The following is a 25456-nucleotide window of genomic DNA, read 5'->3' on the forward strand; positions in this document are numbered from 1 at the left end:
TATATATATATATATATATATATATATATATATATATATATATATATATATCGAAAATACTTTTTACAGGTATCCAAGTGATGCTGATAAGCATTTATTGGCTATACAAACTGGGCTATCTAGAAATCAGGTTAGTTTGCACTTTTAACTCGATTTAAAATACGTACATGCACTTAATTAATTTCAAAGTATAAATATTGTCTTTTTAATATTGACTTTTTTATATAATTTTAGAACGATTAGTTATAAATATGAAATTAATTTATATACGAAATGCTTAAGCATAACTTTTAAAGTTACGTTTATGTTATAATTCAGTAGGCTTATAACTACCTTTAGTGGTTCTTGACTGTAGAAGGTATATAGAGATAGAGATACTGTAAAACGGAGAAAACAAAGGTTGAACAAAAGGTATGAGTAATTGGTTTTTTATTTATAGAAAAATGTACAATGAGAGTTTGGTGGCATTTGGAATCTAGAGAGAGAGAGTGTTTTTGTTAACCAAAAAATACATACAATAAACTCTAACTCAACACACCTATTTATACTCAAAAAAATATACTATGCAATATCTATAATAATAATAAAATTATCATCCAATTATTACTTTTATAACACTCCCCCTTGGATGATAATTTTATTAGTGAATAACTAGTACTGCCTCGTTAAAAACCTTGCTAAAGAAAACCCTTTGGGATAAAACTTTAGCTAAGGGAAAAAGAGTGCAGCATAGAGTTGACTCCCCCTCAAGTAGGCAACGCCTGAGTTGTTACATCTTCTGAACATGCCTCATGCCAATATTATGAACGTGTGTTCTGAAAATAGCAGTTGGAAGTGCTTTGGTGAAAAGGTCAGCAGAGTTTTTGCTGGACTGAACATATCTCATTTCAATCTGGTTGTCCTTAATGAGATTTTGAGTGTATGAGAAGAATCTAGGGGGTATGTGTTTTGTTCGGTCACTTTTGATATACCCTTCTTTCATCTGTGTTATGCAAGCTACATTATCTTCATAGATAGTTGTTGAACTTTTATTGTGTTCTAGTCCACAAGAATCAGTAATGAGTTGTGTCATTGATCTCAACCAAAAACATTCCCGACTGGCTTCATGTAATGCAATTACTTCGGCATGATTTGATGATGTTGCAACAAGTGTTTGTTTTTGAGAACGCCATGATATTGCGGTACCTCCATTTAGGAATACATATCCATTTTGAGATTTAGCTTTATGTGGATCAGATAAATAACCTGCATCTGCATAACCAACCAAATCTTGTTTTGATTCGTTAGAATAAAATAATCCTAAATCAGTAGTTCCTCGAAGGTATCGAAATATGTGTTTGATCCCATTCCAGTGTCTTTTGGTAGGAGCTGAGCTGAACCTTGCCAACAAATTAACTGCGAAAGAAATGTCAGGTCTTGTACAATTTGTAAGATACATAAGAGCTCCAATTGCACTAAGATATGGTACTTCTGGTCCCAGGATATCTTCATGATCTTCACAGGGACGAAATGGATCAGTGTCAACATTAAGTGATCTAACAACCATAGGAGTACTTAATGGTTTTGCCTTGTCCATATTAAAACGTTTTAAAATCTTTTCAGTATATGTTGTTTGATGTACAAGTAAACCATTAGGCATATGTTCAATTTGTAAACCAAGGCAATACTTGGTTTTTCCGAGATCTTTCATTTCAAATTCTTTCTTTAGAAGTTGAATGGCTTCATGGATCTCTTTATTTGTACCTATGATATTAAGATCATCAACATAAACAGCTATGATCACATATCCGGATGTTGTTTTCTTAATGAAAACACATGGGTAAATAAGATTATTGGTATACCCTTTGCTTATCAAGTAATCACTTAATCGTTTATACCACATGCGACCCGATTGTTTCAACCCATATAAAGACCTTTGTAACTTGATTGAGTACATTTCTTTGGGTTTTGCATTGGTTGCTTCTGATACCTTAAATCCTTCAGGTATCTTAATATATATATCACTATCAAGTGATCCATAAAGATAAGCAGTCACAACATCCATGAGATGCATTTCTAAATTTTCAGAAACTGCCAGGCTGATTAAGTATCTAAAAGTAATTGCATCCATAACAGGAGAATAATTTTCCTCATAATCAATTCCCGGTCTTTGAGAAAAACCTTGAGCTACAAGTCTAGCTTTATACCTTGTAACTTCATTTTTCTCATTTCTTTTTCGCACAAAAACCCATCTATATCCCACAGGTTTCACATCTTTAGGTGTGAGAATGATAGATCCGAAAACTTTTCTTTTATTGAGTGATTCAAATTCAGCTCGTATTGCTCCTTTCCAATGATCCCAATCATGTCTATTTTGACATTCCATGACAGATTTTGGTTCTGGATCATCATCATCATTCATGATGTCATATGTAACATTATATGAAAATATCTCATCAAGATTTTTCATTTCATTTCGGTTCCATAATATTTTTGAATGTGCGTAATTGATTGAAAATTCCGTATTGACATCATCAATCTCCTCTGCAGAAGGAGTATTGATTTTTAGTTCTTCTTGAACACTTTCTTTTACCTCATTATCAGCTTATTTTCTTTTCCGAGAATTTTTATCTTTGGAACCAATTGGTCTCCCACGTTTCTGGCGTGGCAAAGACTCAAGAATAACATTATTGCCAGTTTTTGGAATTTCAATTCGAGCTGGAGCATTTGCTGCTGGTATATATGATTTAGTCACTCTTTTTGTATCTGTAAATGCATCAGGCAATTTATTTGCAAGTTCTTGCATATGCATTATTTTTTGAACTTCGATCTCGCATTCTTTTGTGCGAGGATCAAGATACATTAATTGAGGTTCACACCATGAAACATCATTTTCTTTATTTTTTATTTCTCCCCCTAATCTAGGGAATAATGTTTCATTAAAGTGACAATCAGCAAAACGTACTGTAAAAACATCACCCGTCATGGGTTCAATATATCTTATTATTGAAGATGTTTCATATCCAACATATATTCCCATCCTTCTTTGAGGACCCATTTTAGTGCGTTGTGGTGGTGCGATAGGGACATAAACCGCACAACCAAATGTTCTAAGGTGGGAAATATTTGGCTGATGACCAAAAGCAAGTTGCAAAGGAGAATATGTATGACTTGCGCTTGGTCTAATGCGAATCAATGATGCAGCATGCAAAATTGCATGGCCCCATACAGATACTGGGAGTTTTGTTCGCATTATCAATGGTCTAGCTATTAGCTGCAATCGTTTAATTAATGATTCAGCTAAACCATTTTGTGTATGCACATGAGCAACGGGATGTTCAACAATAATCCCAATAGACATGCAAAAGTTATTAAATGCTTGAGACGTAAACTCACCGGCATTATCTAGTCTCACCCTTTTAATAGTATAATCATGGAAATGTGCTCTCAATTTAATAATTTGAGCAAGAAATTTTGCAAATGCCATATTTCGACTTGATAATAGACAAACATGAGACCATCTACTAGATGCGTCTATTAGAACCATAAAATATCTAAATGGTCCACATGGTGGATGAATTGGTCCACATATATCACCTTGAATTCTTTCAAGAAACATTGGTGATTCTTTTTCAACCTTAAGAGGTGATGGTCTTATTATCAACTTTCCAAGTGAGCATGATGTACATGGGATAAGTGCATCATGAGGGATCCTTTGATCCGCCAATGGATGTCCATGTGTATTTTGTATTATTCTTTTCATCATTGTTGATCCTGGGTGACCTAATCTCTCATGCCACAAACTGATCATTACAGGATCACATAATTTTTCTTTAACTACCACATTTACTTCAGGTACATTTATATGTGTATAATGTAAACCAGAATGAAGTCTTGGTAGTTTTTCAATTACACGATTCTTATCAGTGATACTTAAATATTTTTCATTTTCTGTTGTCACTGACTGATAATCATATCCATTTTGGCATATGTCAGAGAAACTTAACAAATTTCTCTTTGACATGGGAGAAAATAAGGCATTATTTATCAGAAAATTCGTACCATTTGGTAACATGAATTTTGCCTTTCCCATTCCTTTTATTAAGTCCACAGGACCTGATATAGTATGTATAGTTCCTTCCGTTGCTTTCAAGTCTGTGAAATATTTTTTAGATTTGAGTATGGTGTGAGTGGCACCACTGTCTGCAATACAAATATCTCCACCATTTGACTGATTTTTTACTCCAGCAGTATACATCATGAACTTCAAAAAAAATATGAGAAACAAATAATGAGTATATAATTCATCAATATATTACATTCAAAACATGTTACAAACGATAGCACATAATAAGGAAATATGTAGTAAACTAGATATGGTGTAGATTGAAAATCTACAACCATTTATTTAACGAGAACATATAATAGGATATCTATATATATATATATATATAGATATTAGAAATTTATTCATTAAAGTAGTCACAAGTTGGCTCAGTGATTTTTGTATCAAGGTCATCCACAAGATTTGCTTCTTTTCCTTTTCCCTTTAGGGATTCTTGATACCGATTAACAGAATGCTGATTTGTTCGGCAGTTTTTAGACCAGTGGCCAATTTTACCACATCAGTAACAAGAATCTTCAACATTCTTTGAAGAGCCTTCTTCAACATTGTGATTTGTGGGATTGTATGGTGTTTGGATTTTATAATTTTGTGGATTATTATTTCTTTGTCCACGACCACCACCACGACCATTACCATAAGGGTGATTTCGAACATAGTTATGATTTTTATTATTGTTATGGTAATTTCCATGATGATGGTTTTGGCCAATATGGCTACGACCTCTTCCACGCCCTCGTCCATGTGCATTTCTTCTTTTATTATTATTATTATTATTGTTAATAGCATTAGCTTCAGGAAATGCTAGCGCACCGGTAGGACGAGATTCTTGATTTTTCATCAGTAATTCTTTATTAACTTCTGCAACTAAGAGATAAGTTTGAAGTTTGGAAAAAGTTTTATAATTCTGCAATCTTAAATTTTCTTGCATAGTTATATTTGCAGAATGCATTGTGGAGAAAGTTTTCTCCATCATATCAGCATCACTTATTTCTTGACCACAGAATTGAAGCTTTGAACGGATCTTGAACATGGCCGAGCTTTATTCACTTACCTTTTTGAAATCTTGGAACCTTAGATTTCTCCATTCTTCCCTCGCAGCTGGAAGTAATATTTCCTTTTGATTATCGAATCTACTCTTGATACTTTCCCATAAAACATGTGGATCTTTGATAGTGAGAAACATACGTTTTAAGGTGGTATCAATATGTTTGCGAATAAAAGCAATTGATTTTAATTTATCTTGATCGGAACAAGTATTATTTTCTTTTAAAGTTTCTAGAATACCCAATGATCCAAGATTTATTTCTACGTCCATAACCCATGATGTGTAGTTTGTTCCCGATACGTCTAAGGCATCAAACTCAAGCTTTGATAAGTTTGACATTTTCTATTTTCAGAAAGATGAACAACATAAATCATAATCATAATCATAATCATAATATTTTTTTTTTCGTAGATAAATAACAACATGCAATTAGTTTAGATTCATAAGTAGTAAACAAAGGAATAATGGTATGATTACAAATAATAAAATCATAAGGGAATATAGGTTCATATTATATTATATTATTAATGATATTATTATAATATATATTAAGTTATAATATATATTATTATAATATATTTTTCTTATTTTAACCTTTAAGATTTACTTTTAATAAAAATACAAACTACTTTTCTTATTTTAACTTTTAAGATTCACTTTTAATAAAAATACAAACTACTTTTTTTATTTTAACTTTTAAGATTTACTTTTAATAAAAATACAAACTATTTTTTCTATTTTAACTTTTAAGATTTACTTTTAATAAAAATACAAACTACTTTTTTTATTTTAACTTTTAAGATTTACTTTTAATAAAAATACAAACTACTTTTTCTATTTTAACTTTTAAGATTTACTTTTAATAAAAATACAAACTACTTTTTTATTTTAACTTTTAAGATTTACTTCTAATAAAAATACAAACTACTTTTTTTATTTTAACTTTTAAGATTATAAATTTAAGAATAAACATTAGTATGCATGAAATAAATAATGATTAATTGCATAAGTAATCATAAATGTTGGATAACATATAAAGACCCCATCGTATTCGTATTGATCGGAATTAATCTCGACCCATGGTACCGTGTTGTCAAATGACGTGTTGCGTACATAAAGTACCGTGTTGTCAAATGACGTGTTGCGTACAATCATGAGGTCTTATTAACATAAATATAAATGTTAGTGAAGTTAATAAGAGTTAGATTACAGAAAATATAATTCAGGTGGTATAACCGACCATATATAACTTAAATAACATAAATATAAATGTTAGTGAAGTTAATAAGAGTTAGATTACAGAAAATATAATTCAGGTGGTATAACCGACCATATATAACTTAAATAACATAAATATAAATGTTAGTGAACATAACTGTAAATGTTAGTATACATAAATAAATGTTAGATAACATAAATGTAAATGTTAGTATACATAAATAAATGTTAGATAACATAAATGTAAATTAGGCGACAGTGTCAACCATATATCATTTAGGTGGTATAACCGACCATATATTAGTTAGGTGGCAGAGCCAACCATATTTAGTATAAATGTTGAGATAATCGTGCTGATAACGTGTTATAATTCAGTAGGCTTATAACTACCTTTAGTGGTTCTTGACTGTAGAAGGTATATAGAGATAGAGATACTGTAAAACGGAGAAAACAAAGGTTGAACAAAAGGTATGAGTAATTGGTTTTTTATTTATAGAAAAATGTACAATGAGAGTTTGGTGGCATTTGGAATCTAGAGAGAGAGAGTGTTTTTGTTAACCAAAAAATACATACTATAAACTCTAACTCAACACACCTATTTATACTCAAAAAAATATACTATGCAATATCTATAATAATAATAAAATTATCATCCAATTATTACTTTTATAACAGTTTATCATTTTTCTTAAAAAATTATGGTTATAAATTTGATGCGCTATACCAAAAGCTAATTATAGCTCAGCGGTATGTGAAGTATTTATCAACAAACTAGAGGTTGAAAATTCTAGCATGTTGTGGTATTAACGAATTAATAAATGTTGAGTGTGTAAGTTATTATTCTAAAATAAAGATTTGAAGTGTTATAATAAATGTTAAGTTATTTTCTAAAAAAGTGTTTCCCTCTTGATTATATATATATATATATATATATATATATATATATATATATATATATATATATATATATATATATATATATAGGGTCATAATCAAGAGAGAAGCACTTTTTTGGGGGGAAGAGGGAAGCAAATTATTATTATTTTTTTTCATTTTTTGAAAAAACTTTGTTCACGAACATTATAGATTAGATGAAAATATGAACATTTAAAAAAGGCACTTTGTGATGAATGTCATTATTTTGGCAGCTGTTAACACCTATTTTCTTATGAGGTAAGGCTTAGTGTGCCAACAAGATACTAGAAGTAATCTAGCTTTAGGAGGGCGGAGTGTTGCCGATTGATTTTTACCCTCGGGAAATAATCCCTGCAGACCCGGTTCACAAGTGTAGAAACTTGTGGGGTGGCTTAATCAATCTGTCGTCCGTAGAGCGTAAGAATGCTAGCCGGATGACCTCTAGTGAGAGAAAGTAGAGAGAGAAAGAGAAGTGAAGTCTCAGCTCTCAAAGTTGTCAGAATGTCTGAACTGTGTAAAATGACGACCCAATGGGTCTATTTATAGTGTCAGATCCACCAGATTGCTTGGGGACACGTGTCAGATGATGATATGTTCTGTTACTTGTGATCCGAAATTTATGTTGAAGGTGGCGTTCTCCGGCCAGGGCTTACGCGCTAGGCGGCCTTCAGGTCTTACGCATAACGGAGTAGCCTGTACAACGGAGAACGCTGGACGGTTAACTCCACAAAACTGTTGTTTCCAGCCTTCCTGGTGCTACTTTTATGCAACCGTTATGCCTTTTATGCGTGTATACGATAGGATACACCATTAAGTCCCCCCAGTTTAATGACTTATGCATTTAAAAACTGATTAAGTTGTTAAACTTAGAATAACGCATGCCAACCAAGTCTTCACGTTTTCCTTTTTGCATTGGGAATCACATCACCGGCATTAAATGATAGGCGATTTTACTGACATGATGATGATTGCTTATATCGCACGCGCCTCTAGCTGTAAAAAGACTTTTCGATGTACTCACCTTTTTATCTTGTCCTTACACGTGTGTGGCTGAAAACAAAACCCCCAAAATCACCACCGATTACAGCTGTTATATATTTTGCTTTTTAACCACCATAAATCCTAACCGATCATTTACTTTTACAACTTTCTTCTACAATATTCATCTTCTTCCATCAATACCTTCGTTACCTCCTGTTTCATTAGATCATTAATGGCAGCCATAAAGGATGTTGCAGCTATTCCTAGCAGAGTAAATGAGAGATATTTAAGCGAGCTACTACAACATTTTCCTAGATTAGCTGGTGTTGAACCAGTGATTCCTGCAATTAATGCCAGAGCCTGCTCACCGCCCCCTGGCAAGATTGCTATTTATGGCCATTCATTCTTCAAATTTTGCTTACGTCTGCCATTTACACCCTTCTTCTTAGAAGTTTACAAATTTTACGGTGTTGCTGTTGGTCAATTCGAACCAGCATCAATTCGAAAGATCTTGATTTTTGAAATGTATTGTCACGCAAAGGGCATTGAACCATCAATTAGAATATTTTGTCATTTGGTACGTATAGCACGCCATGAAAATGGTTGGTTCACTTTCAATAAAGTTCATGGGTTTCTGAAACCTGCACTTGATCATCCTGGCGACAATTGGTATGCTTCATTTATCTTTATTAATGAAGATGTCATTGATAAACAATACTCAACTACTCGAGTATGGCGCAAATACTCGCATACCGTATCTGTTACCTTTCCAAAACTCGTCACCAAAGAAAAACTTTTGTTTAAAAGGATTAAAGCTGAAGAAATCAATGATATTAAATATGGAGAACACATGCTTTCGTTAACATCCATGAGCCAAGATTGGGATATCTCACAAGGCTATGCCTGTGTTCTTGCTGGGAAAAAGAGTAAGCATTTACTTTTGCTACATATGCTTAAATAAAATGTTCTTCTTTATTTATCCATTTAATCACTGTAACTTTTTAATTTTTGCAGAAATTACTCCGCTTACCGCCATGCGATCATCATCGTATTCACAGCTTACCTTTTCCACCGAAAAAATTATTGATGATACCCCCAAAATAGATGTAATGAGGGAGGAGGAAAATGAAGAAGAAGAAGAAGAAGACATATGTATGAATCGAGTTGCCTCTAGAGAACGTCGTACCTCGGGTAATGAAAATGACAACACTGAATTATGCAAAATTCCATACCAAAACCTGTACTTGTTTTCTTGCATACCCAGTACTGGTGGATTTTATAATCCAAACCCTTCGTTATACTTTATGCCACCTTTGAAATGTTGTGAAGCATATTAGAACTCTTTTATAAATAACAATTTTTCTTTACCTCCAACAGCTAGTGTAGCACATCAAGATACTACATTAACAACTCTTCCACCTTCCGCCAAGAGGAGAAGAACTGGTCAAATTCCTCCGTCATCCGCTCAACAAGGAGCTGGCCCTTTTTCTTCTCAAAAACAAATTACACTTCCCAATCTTGACACAAACATGCTTTCCTCCCTTTTAAAAGGACCACCACACTCGTACGAAGATTTCGTGACTTTTTTGAATGCCATGGTGTGTCCTTCACTAGCCCAATTCTTCAGCAATTTATCTGATGCAGATGCCAAGAAGGTTAAGGCACAAAGTATCATTCTGAACATTGCTTCTGGTTTGAATGACCTTCAACGCCTATCTGACTTGCTAAACAGTGAAGTCACTATAAATAAGGAGCTTTCTGCTGAAAAAGAGAAAGTAGCCAAGACTGAACGAATAGCCACAGAGATAAAGAGGGAATACGAGACAATGAAGAGGCACTATGAAAATTTCAACAGTCAGAGGGCGGAGTATAAGGAGCAAGTCAAAGAACTATCTTTCAGAGAAAAGCGGCATTTGAGCAAAATTGATGAACTAGTAAAGGAGAACGAAAAAATGCTTGAGCAAAATAACATGTTGAAAGAGCAGCTTAAAGCCAAAGAGGAGAACGAAAGATGAATGATAACTGGCATTCCTGCACTTGTAGAGCGTATCTTTAACTGTCAGGCACTATCTCACAGAATCCATGAGTTTGTCCGCCTTGCCAAATCTGTTGAACGGTTAAAGTTTTTCAATTTTATGAAAAGAAAACTACCAGAACTTCCAAATCCTCTGCCTGAGGTAATTACATCAAAGATTAATGAAAATGCCGAATTAGAAGCTGATGCAGCCGGTGCCTCAATAGAAAATATGAGATTTTCTGATCTTGAAAATCTTTGTAAAAGGCCATATGCAACAATAGATGATGTATTGAATTATACTCCACAGGATGAATAGAACACTATGTTGCTATACATCTGCTTTTACATAATACTTAATATCGCACTTGGTTATGTATATTAGAAATATATGCTGTAACTTAGTAAGATTGTGGTAATGAACTATGTGCAAGATATGGAGATTGCATTTTGCAATCATTATAGTTATGAATATCAAAATTATATTCTCCGTCATACGCCTTCCGTCATGAAATTCATGAGGAAAAGTTATGAATTAGTTTCGCCTTTATATTTTTTGCTGGACACTAAGATCCGTTTTTCGTTGTGCTCTGCATTTTGTGTATATAAGTTGTGTCATGACATTTTTTGTAGATTCGTTTCATCGCTTCGATGCTTTAGTGAGTTCTACATGTCTCACTATCGATACAACCATTTTGAGTATGATTGTACTTCTACCACCGAAAGGCTTTCTTTCTGCGGGTAGGGATGACACACAGCTATGTGACACCTGGGCTAAAAAATTATTGGCCGGATAAAATTTGTGAAAAATATTGCCATAAGAATAATTGCTATTATTCATATTCTTAAAGAAACTTTTACATTTATGACTATATCTCATGCATTTGACAGTTGATCAAGCTGTCCATGCATATAGTGCTACGCATAAAATTTCTTTAAATTCATTGCATTCCAAGCTCTTTCATATTGCTCGTCGGAAGGCGCAGCAAGCATGTATGATCCATTCTGATTTACTTTCGTGACCTTATAAGGTCCTTCCCATTTTGGGGCTAGCTTTCCAAATTTGATTTGTCTGCTTGCCTCATTATCACGTAATACTAAATCACCTATTTCAAACTACACATGCTGTACTTTCTTGTTATAATATTTTGCCATTTTATGCTTGTGATCTGCTTGCCGGATGGCGGCCATCAACCTTCTTTCCTCCAACAAGTTGAGATTCTCTCTTAACGCCTCAGAATTAGCCTTAACATCAAATGCCATAATGCGTTGCGTTGGCACACATATTTCAGCCGGTATCACTGCCTCTGTTCCATACACCAGACTGAAAGGTGTTTCCCCCGTGCTCCGCTTTGGCGTCGTTCGGTGTGCCCACAATACATTTGGCAGCTCATCCACCCATCCAGTTTGACTCAGACCCAACCGTGCCTTAATGCCAGCAACGATTTCCTTGTTGGTAACTTTTACTTGTCCATTTGCTTGAGGACGAGCAACAGATGTAAAATTTTGCTTTTTGCCTAGCTCTTCACACCAACTCCGAAATGGATTTTCTGCAAATTGCTTACCGTTATCGCTGACTATTTCATTTGGCACCCCATAACGGCATACAATATCATGCCAAACAAACTTTTTGACATTTTCTCCCGTGATTTTTGCTAAAGCCTTTGCTTCAACCCATTTTGTGAAAAAATCGATCGCTACCACCAAGAACTTAGCATTACCAGTGCTCCTATTGAATGGCCCCACAATATCAATAGCCCATTTACAGAACGGCCAAGCGGAAGACACCGGTATCAAATCATACTTTGGAAGACGCTGAATTGTACCATGCCTCTGACAATTCTCACATGTTTTTATGATTTCTGCAACATCCCGATAAAGGGATGGCCAAAAATACCCTTGTCGCATGATCCGTGATGCCACAGTACGGAAACCGGAGTGTTGAGAACAAACTCCTTCATGCATTTCTTTAACCACTTTTATCGCTTCATCATCGGTTAAACATCGTAACAATGGACCATTGTATGACTTTCGATAAAGGACACCACTAACAATCTCATACATTGGTGCAGTCACTCTTATTCTTCTTGCTTCCGCCTTATCAACAGGTAACCAGCCGTCATGCAAATATCTCAAATACGGAGTCATCCAAGTTTCTTTAGCTTCTTCAACTATTGCAATAATTGGTTTTCCATGTATTGATTTCTCCTTAAGTTCTTCAACCAACACTCGTTTGTGCAAATGATCGAAGGTTAAAGTAGCTAACTTGCTCAAGACGTCAGCTTTCTTGTTCTTATTTCGAGGGATTTGCACGACTTCAAGGTTATCAAATTTCTTTGAAATTGCTTCCACCAACTTTACATATTACCTCATAGATGTATCCCTTGCTTCAAACGTTCCATTAACCTGCTGGGCGACAATTTGAGAATCAACATATGCTCGTAAATTTGTTATCCCTATTTCTACCGCTATGCGGAGGCCGGAGAGTAATGCCTCATATTCTGCTTCATTGTTTGAAGCATAAAAACAGAATTTCAATGCATAAGTGTACTCTTCACCGTCTGGACTTGTTAAAACTAGCCCTGCACCTGTTCCCTCTTCACTAGATGCCCCATCAATGTGTAACTCCCACTCATGCTGTGATGGTTCCACTTTGTTGTCATACTCTACTTTTTCATTTGTCTCTAAGAGGAAATCTGCCAAAATTTGTCCTTTAAATGCATTTCGGGGAGCAAAATTGATTTCATACTCCCCCAACTCGATGGCCCATTTTGCTAAACGGCCAGATGATTCTGGACGCCGGAGTATTTGCTTCAATGGTTGATCTGTTAACACTAAGATGGGATGACCTTGAAAATATCTTCGTAAACGTCGTGCAGTATGCACAAGGGCATAAACCATGCGGTGAAGTGGTGGATAATTTGTTTCACTAAGCTGCGAAACCTTACTAACAAAATATATAGGCATTTGCACGCCGTTTCGTTCTGCGATTAGAACAGAACTTATTGCTTCCTTTGAGACAGCTAAGTATAAAATTAGGGTTTCCCCCTCTTTTGGTGCTGTTAATGTAGGTAATGTTTTTAACAACTGCTTGATTTCTTGGAATGCATTTTCGGCTTCCGCCGTCCACACAAAATCTTTTTTATTTAAACAGCCCTTTAACACCTTCATGAATGGAAGTGACTTTTCAGCTGCTCTGGACAAGAATCTTGTTAATGCTGCTAGACATCCATGCAGCCGCTGAACATCCTTTTTGCTAGTTGGTGACTTCATATCTTCAATTGCTTGAATTTTCTTAAGATTAGCTTTAATTCCACATTCTGTTACAATATGACCTAAGAATTTTCCTTCTTCCACACCAAACGTGCACTTCTTGGGATTTAATTTCATGTTAATTTTTCGTAGAGATGCAAAAGTTTCCTGTATATCTCGTAACATCTTTTCTTCAGTATGACTTTTGATGACAATGTCATCAACATAAGCTTCTAAGTTTCGCCCAATTTGATCCTTAAATGCCATATCAATAAGTCGTTGATATGTTGCTCCTGCATTCTTCAAACCAAAAGGCATTTTCATGTAACAGAATATGCCTTCCGTCGTGTGAAAAGCCGTTTTGTCTTCATCTTTTAAAGCCATTGGGATTTGATGATATCCCTTAGCAGCATCTAGGAAACATTTGAATCGATATCCTGCCAATGATTCTACCTTCCAATCAATTTCAGGTAAAGGATAATTGTCCTTTGGACATGCTTTGTTGATATCCATGAAATCCACACACATCCGCCATGAATTGTCCGGTTTCCTAACCATGACCGGATTAGCTACCCATGTTTGATATTTGACCTCACGCAAGATCCCAGCATCGACCAAACTCCGTACCTCATCACGGAGGAATTTTCTTCTTTCTGGCGCCATGCCACGCTTCTTCTGACAAACGGGATGTATGTTGGGATTCACGTTTAGCCTATGCTCTGCAATTTCCCTTGGAACACCGGTCATATCAGACGGATGCCATGCAAAAATGTCTAGATTTGTTGTCAAAATATTGTATAATTTTTCTTTACATTCGGCGGATAACGTGTGCCCAATTATGATTTTCTGATCTGGAAATTTAAGATTTGGTGAAATTGACCCATCATCGTGTATGATTGGCTTAATTACTGCCTTTGTTACTTGGGAACACTCAATTGACTTCTGCCGTTCTGCATATAACGTTGCTACTCCGCCTGGCGTTGGAAACTTCATCATACCATGTACAGTTGACGTTACAGCTCCGAACGTCATTAAAGCAGTTCTTCCCAAAATTATGTTGTATTGTGAATTTACTTTAACCACCAAGAACTCAATGTTGGCTGTGCGTCTTAGGGGTAGCTTTCCCAAGGTTACGTCAAGCAAAATACTTCCTTCAGACCAGGACGGCTCACTTGTAAAACTTGCCAACGGCACATATGTTTCCTTCATTTTTTCTTGTACATCTTTGGGTAGCTGTATGAAGCAATGTTCATACATAATGTCTGCTCCAGCTCCTGTGTCAGTGTAAATGTTGCGTATTAAGCAATTAGCAACTCGCGCTTCTATAACTACTGGACCGTCGGATGGATTTGTGTTACACATAGAAGGAAATGATATTAATTGCTCTTCCCAATCTTCTAATACTTCTGCCTTCCTCCGTTGTCCAGCTTTCCATGGGTGTATCATGCCCACTTCTATGGGTATGAATTCGTTATCTTCGCCGTCTTTATCAGTGTTGGTGAGATGATTCGTCTTAATAATGGATGGCGCCATTGTTAACACCTATTTCCTTATGAGGTAAGGCTTAGTGTGCCAATAAGATACTAGAAGTAATCTAGCTTTAGGAGGGCGGAGTGTTGCCGATTGATTTTTACCCTCGGGAAATAATCCCTGCAGACCCGGTTCACAAGTGTAGAAACTTGTGGGGTGGCTTAATCAATCTGTCGTCCGTAGAGCGTAAGAATGCTAGCCGGATGACCTCTAGTGAGAGAAAGTAGAGAGAGAAAGAGAAGTGAAGTCTCAGCTCTCAAAGTTGTCAGAATGTCTGAATTGTGTAAAATGACGACCCAATGGGTCTATTTATAGTGTCAAATCCACCAGATTGCTTGGGGACACGTGTCAGATGATGATACGTTCTGTTACTTGTGATCTGAAATTTATGCTGAAGGTGGCGTTCTCCGGCCAGGGCTTACGCGCTAGGCGGCCTTCAGGTCTTACGCATAACGGAGCAGCCTGTACAACGGAGAACGCTGGACGGTTAACTCCACAAAACTGTTGTTTCCAGCCTTCCTGATGCTACTTTTATGCAACCGTTATGCCTTTTATGCATGTATACGATAGGATACACCATTAGCAGCAAAACGCTCGAATAAAAAAATAAAAACATTCAATGCAATGAATGTTTTGCTGCTGAGTTTATTTGCATCGTTTTGTTTTCATCTTGTGTGAAGTGTTTTTTTCGAATTTAGCCCGATTTAGAGTTTATGGTTTAGGGTTTTGGGTTTTCGGGTTTACTCCGTAAACCCTCAACCCAAAACCTAAACCCTAAACTCTAAACCGTTCCTGTTAAAATATTCAATCTAAACCCTAATTTCTAAACCCAAAACCCTAATTTCTAAACCCTAATAGCTAAACCCTAATTTATAACCCCTTAATTTCTAAAACCCTAATATCTAAACCCTAATTTCTAACCCCTTAAAAAAAACTCAGCAAAACATTCAATGTATTGAATGTTTTTATTTTTTTCTTCGAGCGTTTTCCCGCCAAAATAATAACATTCATCACAAAGTGTCTTTTTTAAATGTTCATAATTTCATCTAATCTATAATGTTCGTGAACAAAATTTTTTCAAAAAATGAAAAAAAATTACTTCCCCTAACCTCCCCCCAAAAAATTACTTCCATCTTGATTATATATATATATATATATATATATATATATATATATATATATATATATACATATATATATATATATATACATATATATATATATATATACATATATACATATATATATATACATATATATATATATATATATATATATATATATATATATATATATATATATATATATATATATGTTGGATCAATGGGGATGTAACCAATCGGGAGAAAGCGGGAGGAAGCAAAATTAATATTTTTTTTCGTTTTTTTGAATTTTTTTCAGTCATCAAGATTACACGATGAATATTTAAAAAAGACACTTCGTGATGAATGTTATTATTTAGGCGGGAAAACGATCGATAAAAATAACATTCAAGATAATATTGATCGTGAAAAATGTTAACGTTTTTTTTCTTCATGTTTTGTGAAGTAATATTAAGCCCGATTTACAGTTTAGGGTTTAGGGTTTAGGGTTTTGGGTAAACTCAATCTAAACCCTAAATTTCTAAACCCTAAACCCTAAATTTCTAAACCCTAATATCTAAACCCTATAAACCCTAATATCTAAACCCTAATATCTAAAACCTCAACATACGCTCAAAAAATACGATAATTGTTATATATTAATTTTTCGAGCGTTTTCCTGCCAAAATAAAAACATTTATCACAATGTGTCTTTATTAAATGTTCATATTTTCATCCAATCTATAATGTTCGTGAACAAAGTTTTTTCAAAAAAAACGAAAAAAAAATTTGCTTCCCCCGCTTCTCCCCGGTTGGTTACTTTCCCCTTGATCCTACTACTAGGATCAAGAGGAAAGTAACCAATCGGGGGAAGCGGGGGGAAGTAAAAACTTTTTTTTCTTCTTCGTTTTTTGAAAAAACTTTTTTCACGAACATTATAGATAGGATGAAAATATGAACATTTAGTAGAGACACTTTGTGATAAATATTTTTATTTTGGCGGGAAAATGATCGAAGAAGTAATATATAACAATTATCGTGTTTTTCGAGTGTATGTTGAGGTTTTAGCTATTGGGGTTTAGATATTAGGGTTTAGATATTATGATTTATAGGGTTTAGATATTAGGGTTTAGAAATTTAGGGTTTAGGGTTTAGATTTAGGGTTTAGATTTAGGATTTAGATTGAGTTTTTAACACGGACGGTTTGGAGTTTAGGGTTTAGGGTTTAGGGTTTAGGGTTTGGTGTTTTGGATTTATGGAATAAACCCAAAACACCAAACCCTAAGCCCTAAACCCTAAACTCTAAATCGGGCTAAATTTTACTTCACAAAACATGAAGAAAAAAAACATTCATATTCTTCACGAACAATATTATCTTGAATGTTATTTGTGTCTATCGTTTTTCCGCATAAATAATAACATTCATCACGAAGTTTCTATTCTAAATGTTCATATTTTCGTGTGATCTTGATGCCGGAAAAAAAAAATTCCAAAAAAACACGAAAAAAAATAAAAATTTTGCTTCCCCCCGCTTCCCCCCGATTGGTTACTTCCCATTGATCCTGCCCCTATATATATATATATATATATATATATATATATATATATATATATATATATATATATATATATATATATATATATATATATATCATTTCGTTATCGTACATAAAAGACGTATAAAAGACTCATGTAAGAAATATTATATATATATATATATATATATATATATATATATATATATATATATATATATATATATATATATATATAGGGGCAGGATCAATGTGGAAGTAACCAATCGGGGGAAGCGGGGGGAAGCAAAAAAATTATTTTTCGTTTTTTTGAAATTTTTTTTTCCGGCATCATGATCACACGAAAATATGAACATTTAGAAGAGACACTTCGTGATGAATGTTATTATTTAGGCGGGAAAACGATCGACAAAAATAACATTCAAGATAATATTGTTCGTGAAGAATATGAACGTTTTTTTTTTCTTCATATTTTGTGAAGTAAAATTTAGCCCGATTTAGAGTTTAGGGTTTAGGGTTTGGTGTTTTGGGTTTATTCCATAAACCCAACCCAAAACACCAAACCCTAAACCCTAAACTCTAAACCGTTCGTGTTAAAAACTCAATCTAAATCATAAATCTAAACCCTAAATTTAAACTCTAAATCCTAAATTTCTAAACCCTAATATCTAAACCCTATAAACCCTAATATCTAAACCCAATAGCTAAAACCTCAACATACGCTCGAAAAATACTATAATTATTTTATATTACTTCTTCGAGCGTTTTCTCGCCAAAATAAAAACATTTATCACAAAGTGTCTTTATTAAATGTTCATATTTTTAACACATGTATAATGTTCGTGAACAAAGTTTTTTCAAAAAACGAAAAAAAAGTTTTTGCTTCCCCCCGCTCCCCCCGATTGATTACTTCCCTCTTGATCCTACCAATATATATATATATATATATATATATATATATATATATATATATATATATATATATATATATATATATATATATATATATATGGTAAGGATCCAGCGCTAAGTGGTACTTGGTGGGATAAGGGGATAAGTGATTTTGTGATTTTTATAACTTGAGTTCTACCGCTCCGATTTAAGATGCATCTGCTGCATGAAAGGCAGTTAAAATGCATCAAACAGCGGATAACATGCATCAGATGCATCTTAACGCTCCAGTTGAAAAAAAAAAATTCTGAATCTACACAATGTCAGTAGATACCAGCAATTTTTTTTTAAATCGGAGCTGTAGAACTCAAGATATAAAAATCACAAAATCACTTATCCCCTTATCCCACCAAGTACCACTTAGCGCCGGATCCTTATCATATATATATATATATATATATATATATATATATATATATATATATATATATATATATATATATATATATATATATATATATATATATATATATATATATATATATATATATATAGTGGTAGGATCAAGAGGGAAGTAACCAATCGGGGGGAAGCGGGGGGAAGCAAAAACTTTTTTTTTTCATTTTTTGAAAAAACTTTGTTCACGAACATTATAGATGAGATGAAAATATGAACATTTAGTAGAGACACTTTGTGATAAATGTTTTTATTTTGGCGGGAAAACGCTCGAAGAAGTAATATATAACAATTATCGTATTTTTCGAGCGTATATTGAGGTTTTAGCTATTGGGGTTTAGATATTAGGGTTTAGATATTATGGTTTATAGGGTTTAGATATTAGGGTTTAGAAATTTAGGGTTTAGGGTTTAAATTTAGGATTTAGATTGAGTTTTTAACACGAACGGTTTAGAGTTTAGAGTTTAGGGTTTAGGTCCATAAACCCAAAACACCAAACCCTAAACCCTAAACCCTAGACTCTAAATCGGGCTAAATTTTACTTCACAAAACATGGAAAAAAACGTTCATATTCTTAACGAACAATATTATCTTGAATGTTATTTTTGTCGATCGTTTTCCCGCCTAAATAATAACATTCATCACGAAGTGTCTCTCCTAAATGTTCATATTTTCGTGTGATCTTGATGCCGGGGAAAAAAAATTCCAAAAAAATGAAAAAAAAAATATTTTGCTTCCCCCGCTTCCTCCCGATTGGTTACTTCCCCATTGATCCTGCCCCTATATATATATATATATATATATATATATATATATATATATATATATATATATATATATATATATATTAACATTTGGGTAGAGGCAGGAAAGAAAATAAGAGAGATATCTGCAAAAAAAAAAAAAAAAAAAAAAAAAAAAAAAAAAAAAAAGCTAATCTAGCTTATGGATGTGTATGAGAATAAAATTACTCCGTATATTTATGTGGTATAAGTTTTATGAGCTTTAATGTAAATGTGTGATTCTTTTCACCTATAAAACAAAATTATATACCTATATCTAAAAGGTAAAGTGTAAATGAATAGTATTATTCATTTTTCAATTTTCACAAACCTAACCCCCTAACTTTCATTATAATTATAATACAATATTTAAAACATTAACCCCTTAACTTTCATTATAATTATAATATACAATATCTAAAATATAAAGTGGAAATGAATAGTACTATTCTTTTTCAATTTTCACAAACTTAACCACCTAACTTTCATTATAATACAAATCGAACCCCCACTTTATACGTATATTTTTTTCTCAAATTTCACAAGCTTAACCCCTCACTTTTATTAAAATACAAATCGAACCCCCACTTTACTAACTTTTTTTTTTTTTACTAATATTCAATTTTCACAAACTTAACCCCCTAACTTTTATTAAAATACAAATCGAACCCCCACTTTATACGTAAATTTTTTTCAAATTTCACAAACTTAACCCACTAACTTTTATTAAAATATAAATCGAACCCCCACTTTACTAACTTTTTTTTTTTAAATAAAACCCGAACGCTAAAAGAGGCAACTTTCACAAAAGGAACAACCCTTCAATGTTATGTCGAAAAAAATTCTTTTTTATAAAATAGATCAAGACTTTTTTTTTAACTCGCATTCAAAACGGAACCCCCGGCGCGAAGCGAGGGCTCCACAACTAGTTATATAGCTAAAAGAAAAATACAAAACCAAATAGTACGGAGTATTAAACAAGACAAAACTTAAAGCCATTAGATTTTGACATTTATTAGGATGGTCCGGATGGAGCTACTTATATCATGCATGTCCTGGTCTGCTCATAATAAACTAAATATTATGTATGTTTTTGCAGGTGTCAAATTGGTTCATTAATGCAAGGGTCCGGTTGTGGAAACCCATGGTGGAAGATATGTACCAACAAGAAAGCAAAGACCAAGAAGATGATGATGATGACAATCATCATCATCATCATGATAACAACAACCAAAGTCATGAACCAGAAAATAATTTTATCAATAACAATAATAAATCAGAAACGACCAACAACTACATTAATTACAATAATGGCCCCTCTTCAATATCTTCTTCTTCTGCTACGATTGCACAAACTCAGATGCCCCCACCACCACCTCCTTCACACACTAAAAGATCCGAATTCAATGACCCGGAGAACGACCCATCAATTCTTGCAATCAATACTCAAACTTCCTTCTCAGAAATTCAAGCAATTGCCATGTCACCGGATGAGGATACCTGCCGACGTGGCAGCATGCATGATGACACAGCAGATGATATTGGTTCGTCAACATTTATAAGATTTGGTAATACTTCCGGTGACGTGTTACTTACGTTAGGGTTACGTCATGCCGGAAACTTACCGGAAAAGACTTCTTATTCGTTTAGGGGTTGTTAAATTATTACAATATAAGGTACCTTAGTTATTTAATTAGTTTTTAGGTCATCATTATACCATGAAAGCTAGCCAGTAAAATTCAGTTATTTCAACCTTTTTATGTTTTATTTGTAAAACATAAGGAAAAAGGAAAATTGTACGTACACTATGATAAAACGTAGTGTTGTGGTAATAACGTACACTAGTTATTTCCGAAATTTCACGTACACTATGTAAAACGTAGTCTTGTCTAACTGTATAGCATGTACTAACATTTCCTCTTATTATTTGTTACTTTCAACTCCATATTCATGCCTCTACACTACTAATATTGCTTCAACGAAGACAAAAATGTGTGTGAGAGAGAAAGAGAGGAGTGAGAGAGTGAGGAACAACAATGCGGGAAGTATGGTTAGAGATGGTGTTCTTCATCTTTCGAAGCTAAGAAGGTGATTAACAATAAAGATCATGAACTTCATAGATGGTGTTCTTCATGTGTTATACTAGACTCGTCATATCACTCATCGAAAAGACTAGCATGGGTTGAAGTATGTGGTGTTCCGATTAAATGTTGGAACGAAGGTATGTTTAGCAAGATTGCTAAAGAATGGGGTAACATCTTGGAGTTAGAAAATTGTACTGTTACGCGAGATAATCAAAATTTAGTAGCAGGTTATATTCTTGTTCTTACGAATGAAGTCATGTTCTTGTTCTTACGAATGAAGTCAGCAGGATTGAGGGTACAAACTTGGTTAATTGTGGTAATAAGATTACTCGAGTTCATGTGAAAGAGGTGGTAGATCGTGTTGTTCATCTTAATGTCAATAATCTGCACGGCAGTCACAACAACAATCCTTCAAGTAATGTTATGAAGGATGATGAAGATGAAGAATTTATAGATGATACTTTCGACAATGAGGAGGATACTAATGTTAACTATGATTCAGATGATGAATATCTTCGAAAACATTTTCAAATCCAGTCATGAGCAAAGAAAATGTTCAGATGGATCATTCTCCGTCCAAGATTAGTACTCCGACGGCGGAAGATGATCGGAATATTGAGGTTGAAGATGAACAGTCTTAGTGTCTAAGTATTCGGGAACTTTTCCAAGAAAATCTCAATGATGAGGTGGATCAGAAACGTGGAGTCGCTCCAACTCCCAATGTTTCTAGGGCCAACCCTAATCCCTTGGAATCTGATAATCCTGTTAATGCCTCTAAGGTCCTAGATACTATGCAAGTAAATAATTCACCGAGCCCACAAAACTCTCGTGGCCCAATTAAGGTAGATTTAAACCATAATGACGATACCAGGCCCAATAATAACAACACTTCATCTGGGACAAAAAGCCCATTGGATCTGGCGGAAAAAATCATGGGCCATGAAGATCCCACTATTAAATATGATGTGGGCCAAAATATGGACTCTAATGGGTCCACAGATAACCCAACTAAACGAACTGGGATAAAGGTTAAAAGCAGAAAGGACAAAGCAGTAGGAGTTTTATTAATTACTAAACCCAAGGTTGATGCTAGAGATAAACAGAAGGGCAAGAAGACTTTGATCAATTCGCAAAAGGTTCGGAACAGAATAAGGATTGATGTTGGTATGGGATTCGTCGATGGGAGACTTCCTCTCGTATGTTGAATGTGAAAAACTCTGCGAGGAAAATTCGTACAGAAGAGCATACCTTTCGATCAATTTGATCTCAGTGTGCTGCCATGGATGTGAAGGATAAGATCTCATCAGGTATTGCTTCTGTAAATTTCAGTGAATCATTAGATTCAATGGGAATCAAGGAGTATGAGACCAAGCTTGGACTAAAGTGGAAGGCTATACAACCTTCCATCTAATTCAAGCTCCCTATGTCATATTTCCAGGCTGTTCTATTTCTGATCATTATGAAGACAATTTCTTTAAATATCAGAAGTTTCAAAATCAGGGGAAAGTATTATGTGGTCGGGTGGTGTAGGCGGTTAATTGTGAAGGAGAATCCATCATTTGTGGCATTACAAGAAACAAAGCTACATCTTGTTGACCTATATTGGATTCAATCATTGTGGGGGATGTCTAATTATAATTTCATTCAGAAAGAAATGGTGGGTAAATCGGGTGGTCAACTTCTTATTTTGGATACAATTGCTTTTGATGCCATTGATGTGATTTTGTCGGATTTCTATATAGGCATTAAAGGGGTTTGGAGAAGTTCGGGTATTGGGTTGAACATTATTAATGTCTATGGACCGCATGATGACACTAATAAACAAATATTGTGGGATTCACTTCATAATCTAGTTGATAGTAGTGACGAAGCGTGGTTACTTTGTGTTGATTTCAACGAGGTAAGAAACCAAGGCAAAAGGCTTAATTGCGATTTCATTGAATATAGAGCCCTAAAATTCAATGAGCTTATTGCAAATAGTAGTTTGATTGAAATCCCACTTGGCGGGCGTAATTTTACTCGGGTGAGCGATGATGGTATTAAGTTTAGCAAACTTGACAGTTTTCTTGTTAACCATAGATTCGTTGATATGTGGAAAGATTTGACGGCTTTAGCTTTGGATAGGCAATATTCGGACCATTGCCCGATTATTTTGTTTTTTTGTTTTTTTTTTTTTGAAAGGCAAGCTTGCATCAGCGTATCATTTATTTCAACGACACTCATCATTTGCACACACACACGCGCTTTCGGGCAGGAAACCCGAACCACACTCTGAGGATCCGACCCTTAAACCATCCCGAGGGGCAGGCGGGCCGGACCTTAGTCCCAGAGCGGGTCGGTAAAACCTTCCCTTTGGGCCACCTTCAAGGAATATATTTCAATTCCTAGAGCGGGTGACGAGGTTCGAACCCGAGACCTCTAGCCCTGCGAGTACACAAGTGTAACCGCGGTACCGCTGGACCGAAGATCCGTTGGTATTGCCCGATTATTTTAAAAGATGAAGATAGAAATTTCGGTCCTAAACCTTTTAGGATATTTGATGTATGGTTAGATGATGAAGAGGCGGATACGATTATTAGTGATGCTTGGAGATTGCAGGTATCAAATATTAATCGAAAAGATTGTGTTTTTCGCAACAAAATGAAAAACGTCAAAAACGCTCTTAAAGTTTGGAGTAACAACAAGTTCAATAAATTAGATACCGAAATCGGGGAGTTAAAAAAAGCAGCTACTATTTTCGAAATAAAGGCAGAACTAGGGCCTTTAAACTGGCCTGACTTGAAGCATTGGAGAGAAACTCGAAAACACTGGATTGACAAAGAAAGAATTAAAAGAAATATGGTGAAACAAAATGTACGGGCTCGTTGGGATGTTGAAGGGTATGAAAACACTAAATTTTTTCATTCTTTAATTAAAAAGGAACAATAATAAGTGTAACATTCGGGGATTGTCAATTAATGGAGTATGTAATGATTTTTCTAAGGATATTAAAGCCGAGGCACATAATCATTTTAGCAACATTTTTACAGAGGATAATTGTGATAGGTCGAGTCTTGAAGATCTATCTTTCCCGACTCTTTCAATAGATGAAGCAAACGCGCTAGAGGTATGTTCTGATGAAAAAGAAATCCATGATGCTATTCTTGATTGTGGTAGTTCTAAGGCCCCTCGCGCCCGACAGTTTCAACATGAAATTCTTCAAAAAATATTGGGATATTATTAAGGTCGAATTAGTGTAGGCGATTATGTGGTTTTGGATTAAGGCTGAACTTTCAAGGGGATGTAATGCTTCTTTTGTTACTTTAATCCCTAAGAAAATTGATGCGCTCGGTTTGGGTGATTTTCTACCAATTAGTCTTATCGGTAGTTACTACAAAATCATTTCTAAGATCCTGTCCAATAGGCTTAGAAAGAATATACCTTCCTTGATCGATTCGTAGCAAAGTGCATTCTTGAAAGGTAGATATATTCTTGATGGGGCCTTGATTGTGAATGAAAGTATTGAATTTTTAAAATCGGCTAAACAAAAAGGAGTTCTTTTTAAAGTTGATTTCGAAAAGCCTTTT

General features: G+C 34.4%; 2 protein-coding genes across 2 annotated transcripts in view; both read left to right on the forward strand.

Annotated features, from left to right (window-relative positions):
* The window catches only part of LOC139848949 (BEL1-like homeodomain protein 2), a 26882-nt gene extending 5402 nt beyond the window's left edge, over nt 1-21480 (forward strand). Inside the window, exons 3-4 of the mRNA XM_071838629.1 lie at nt 70-130; nt 20906-21480. Of these exons, the coding sequence (XP_071694730.1) occupies nt 70-130; nt 20906-21466 (622 nt within the window). The 3' untranslated portion in view covers nt 21467-21480. The remainder of the gene's footprint in view (nt 1-69; nt 131-20905) is intronic.
* A 1869-nt stretch (nt 21481-23349) lies between these two features.
* On the forward strand, nt 23350-25330 carry LOC139848950 (uncharacterized). Its single transcript, XM_071838630.1, has 4 exons — nt 23350-24014; nt 24422-24769; nt 24936-24996; nt 25154-25330. Exons 1-4 carry the CDS (start codon nt 23350-23352, stop codon nt 25328-25330), a joined length of 1251 nt encoding a protein of 416 aa, XP_071694731.1.
* The last annotated feature ends 126 nt before the right edge of the window (nt 25331-25456 follow it).

This window comes from Rutidosis leptorrhynchoides, chromosome 5, assembly GCF_046630445.1.
Source record: "Rutidosis leptorrhynchoides isolate AG116_Rl617_1_P2 chromosome 5, CSIRO_AGI_Rlap_v1, whole genome shotgun sequence".
NCBI classification, from domain to species: domain Eukaryota; kingdom Viridiplantae; phylum Streptophyta; class Magnoliopsida; order Asterales; family Asteraceae; genus Rutidosis; species Rutidosis leptorrhynchoides.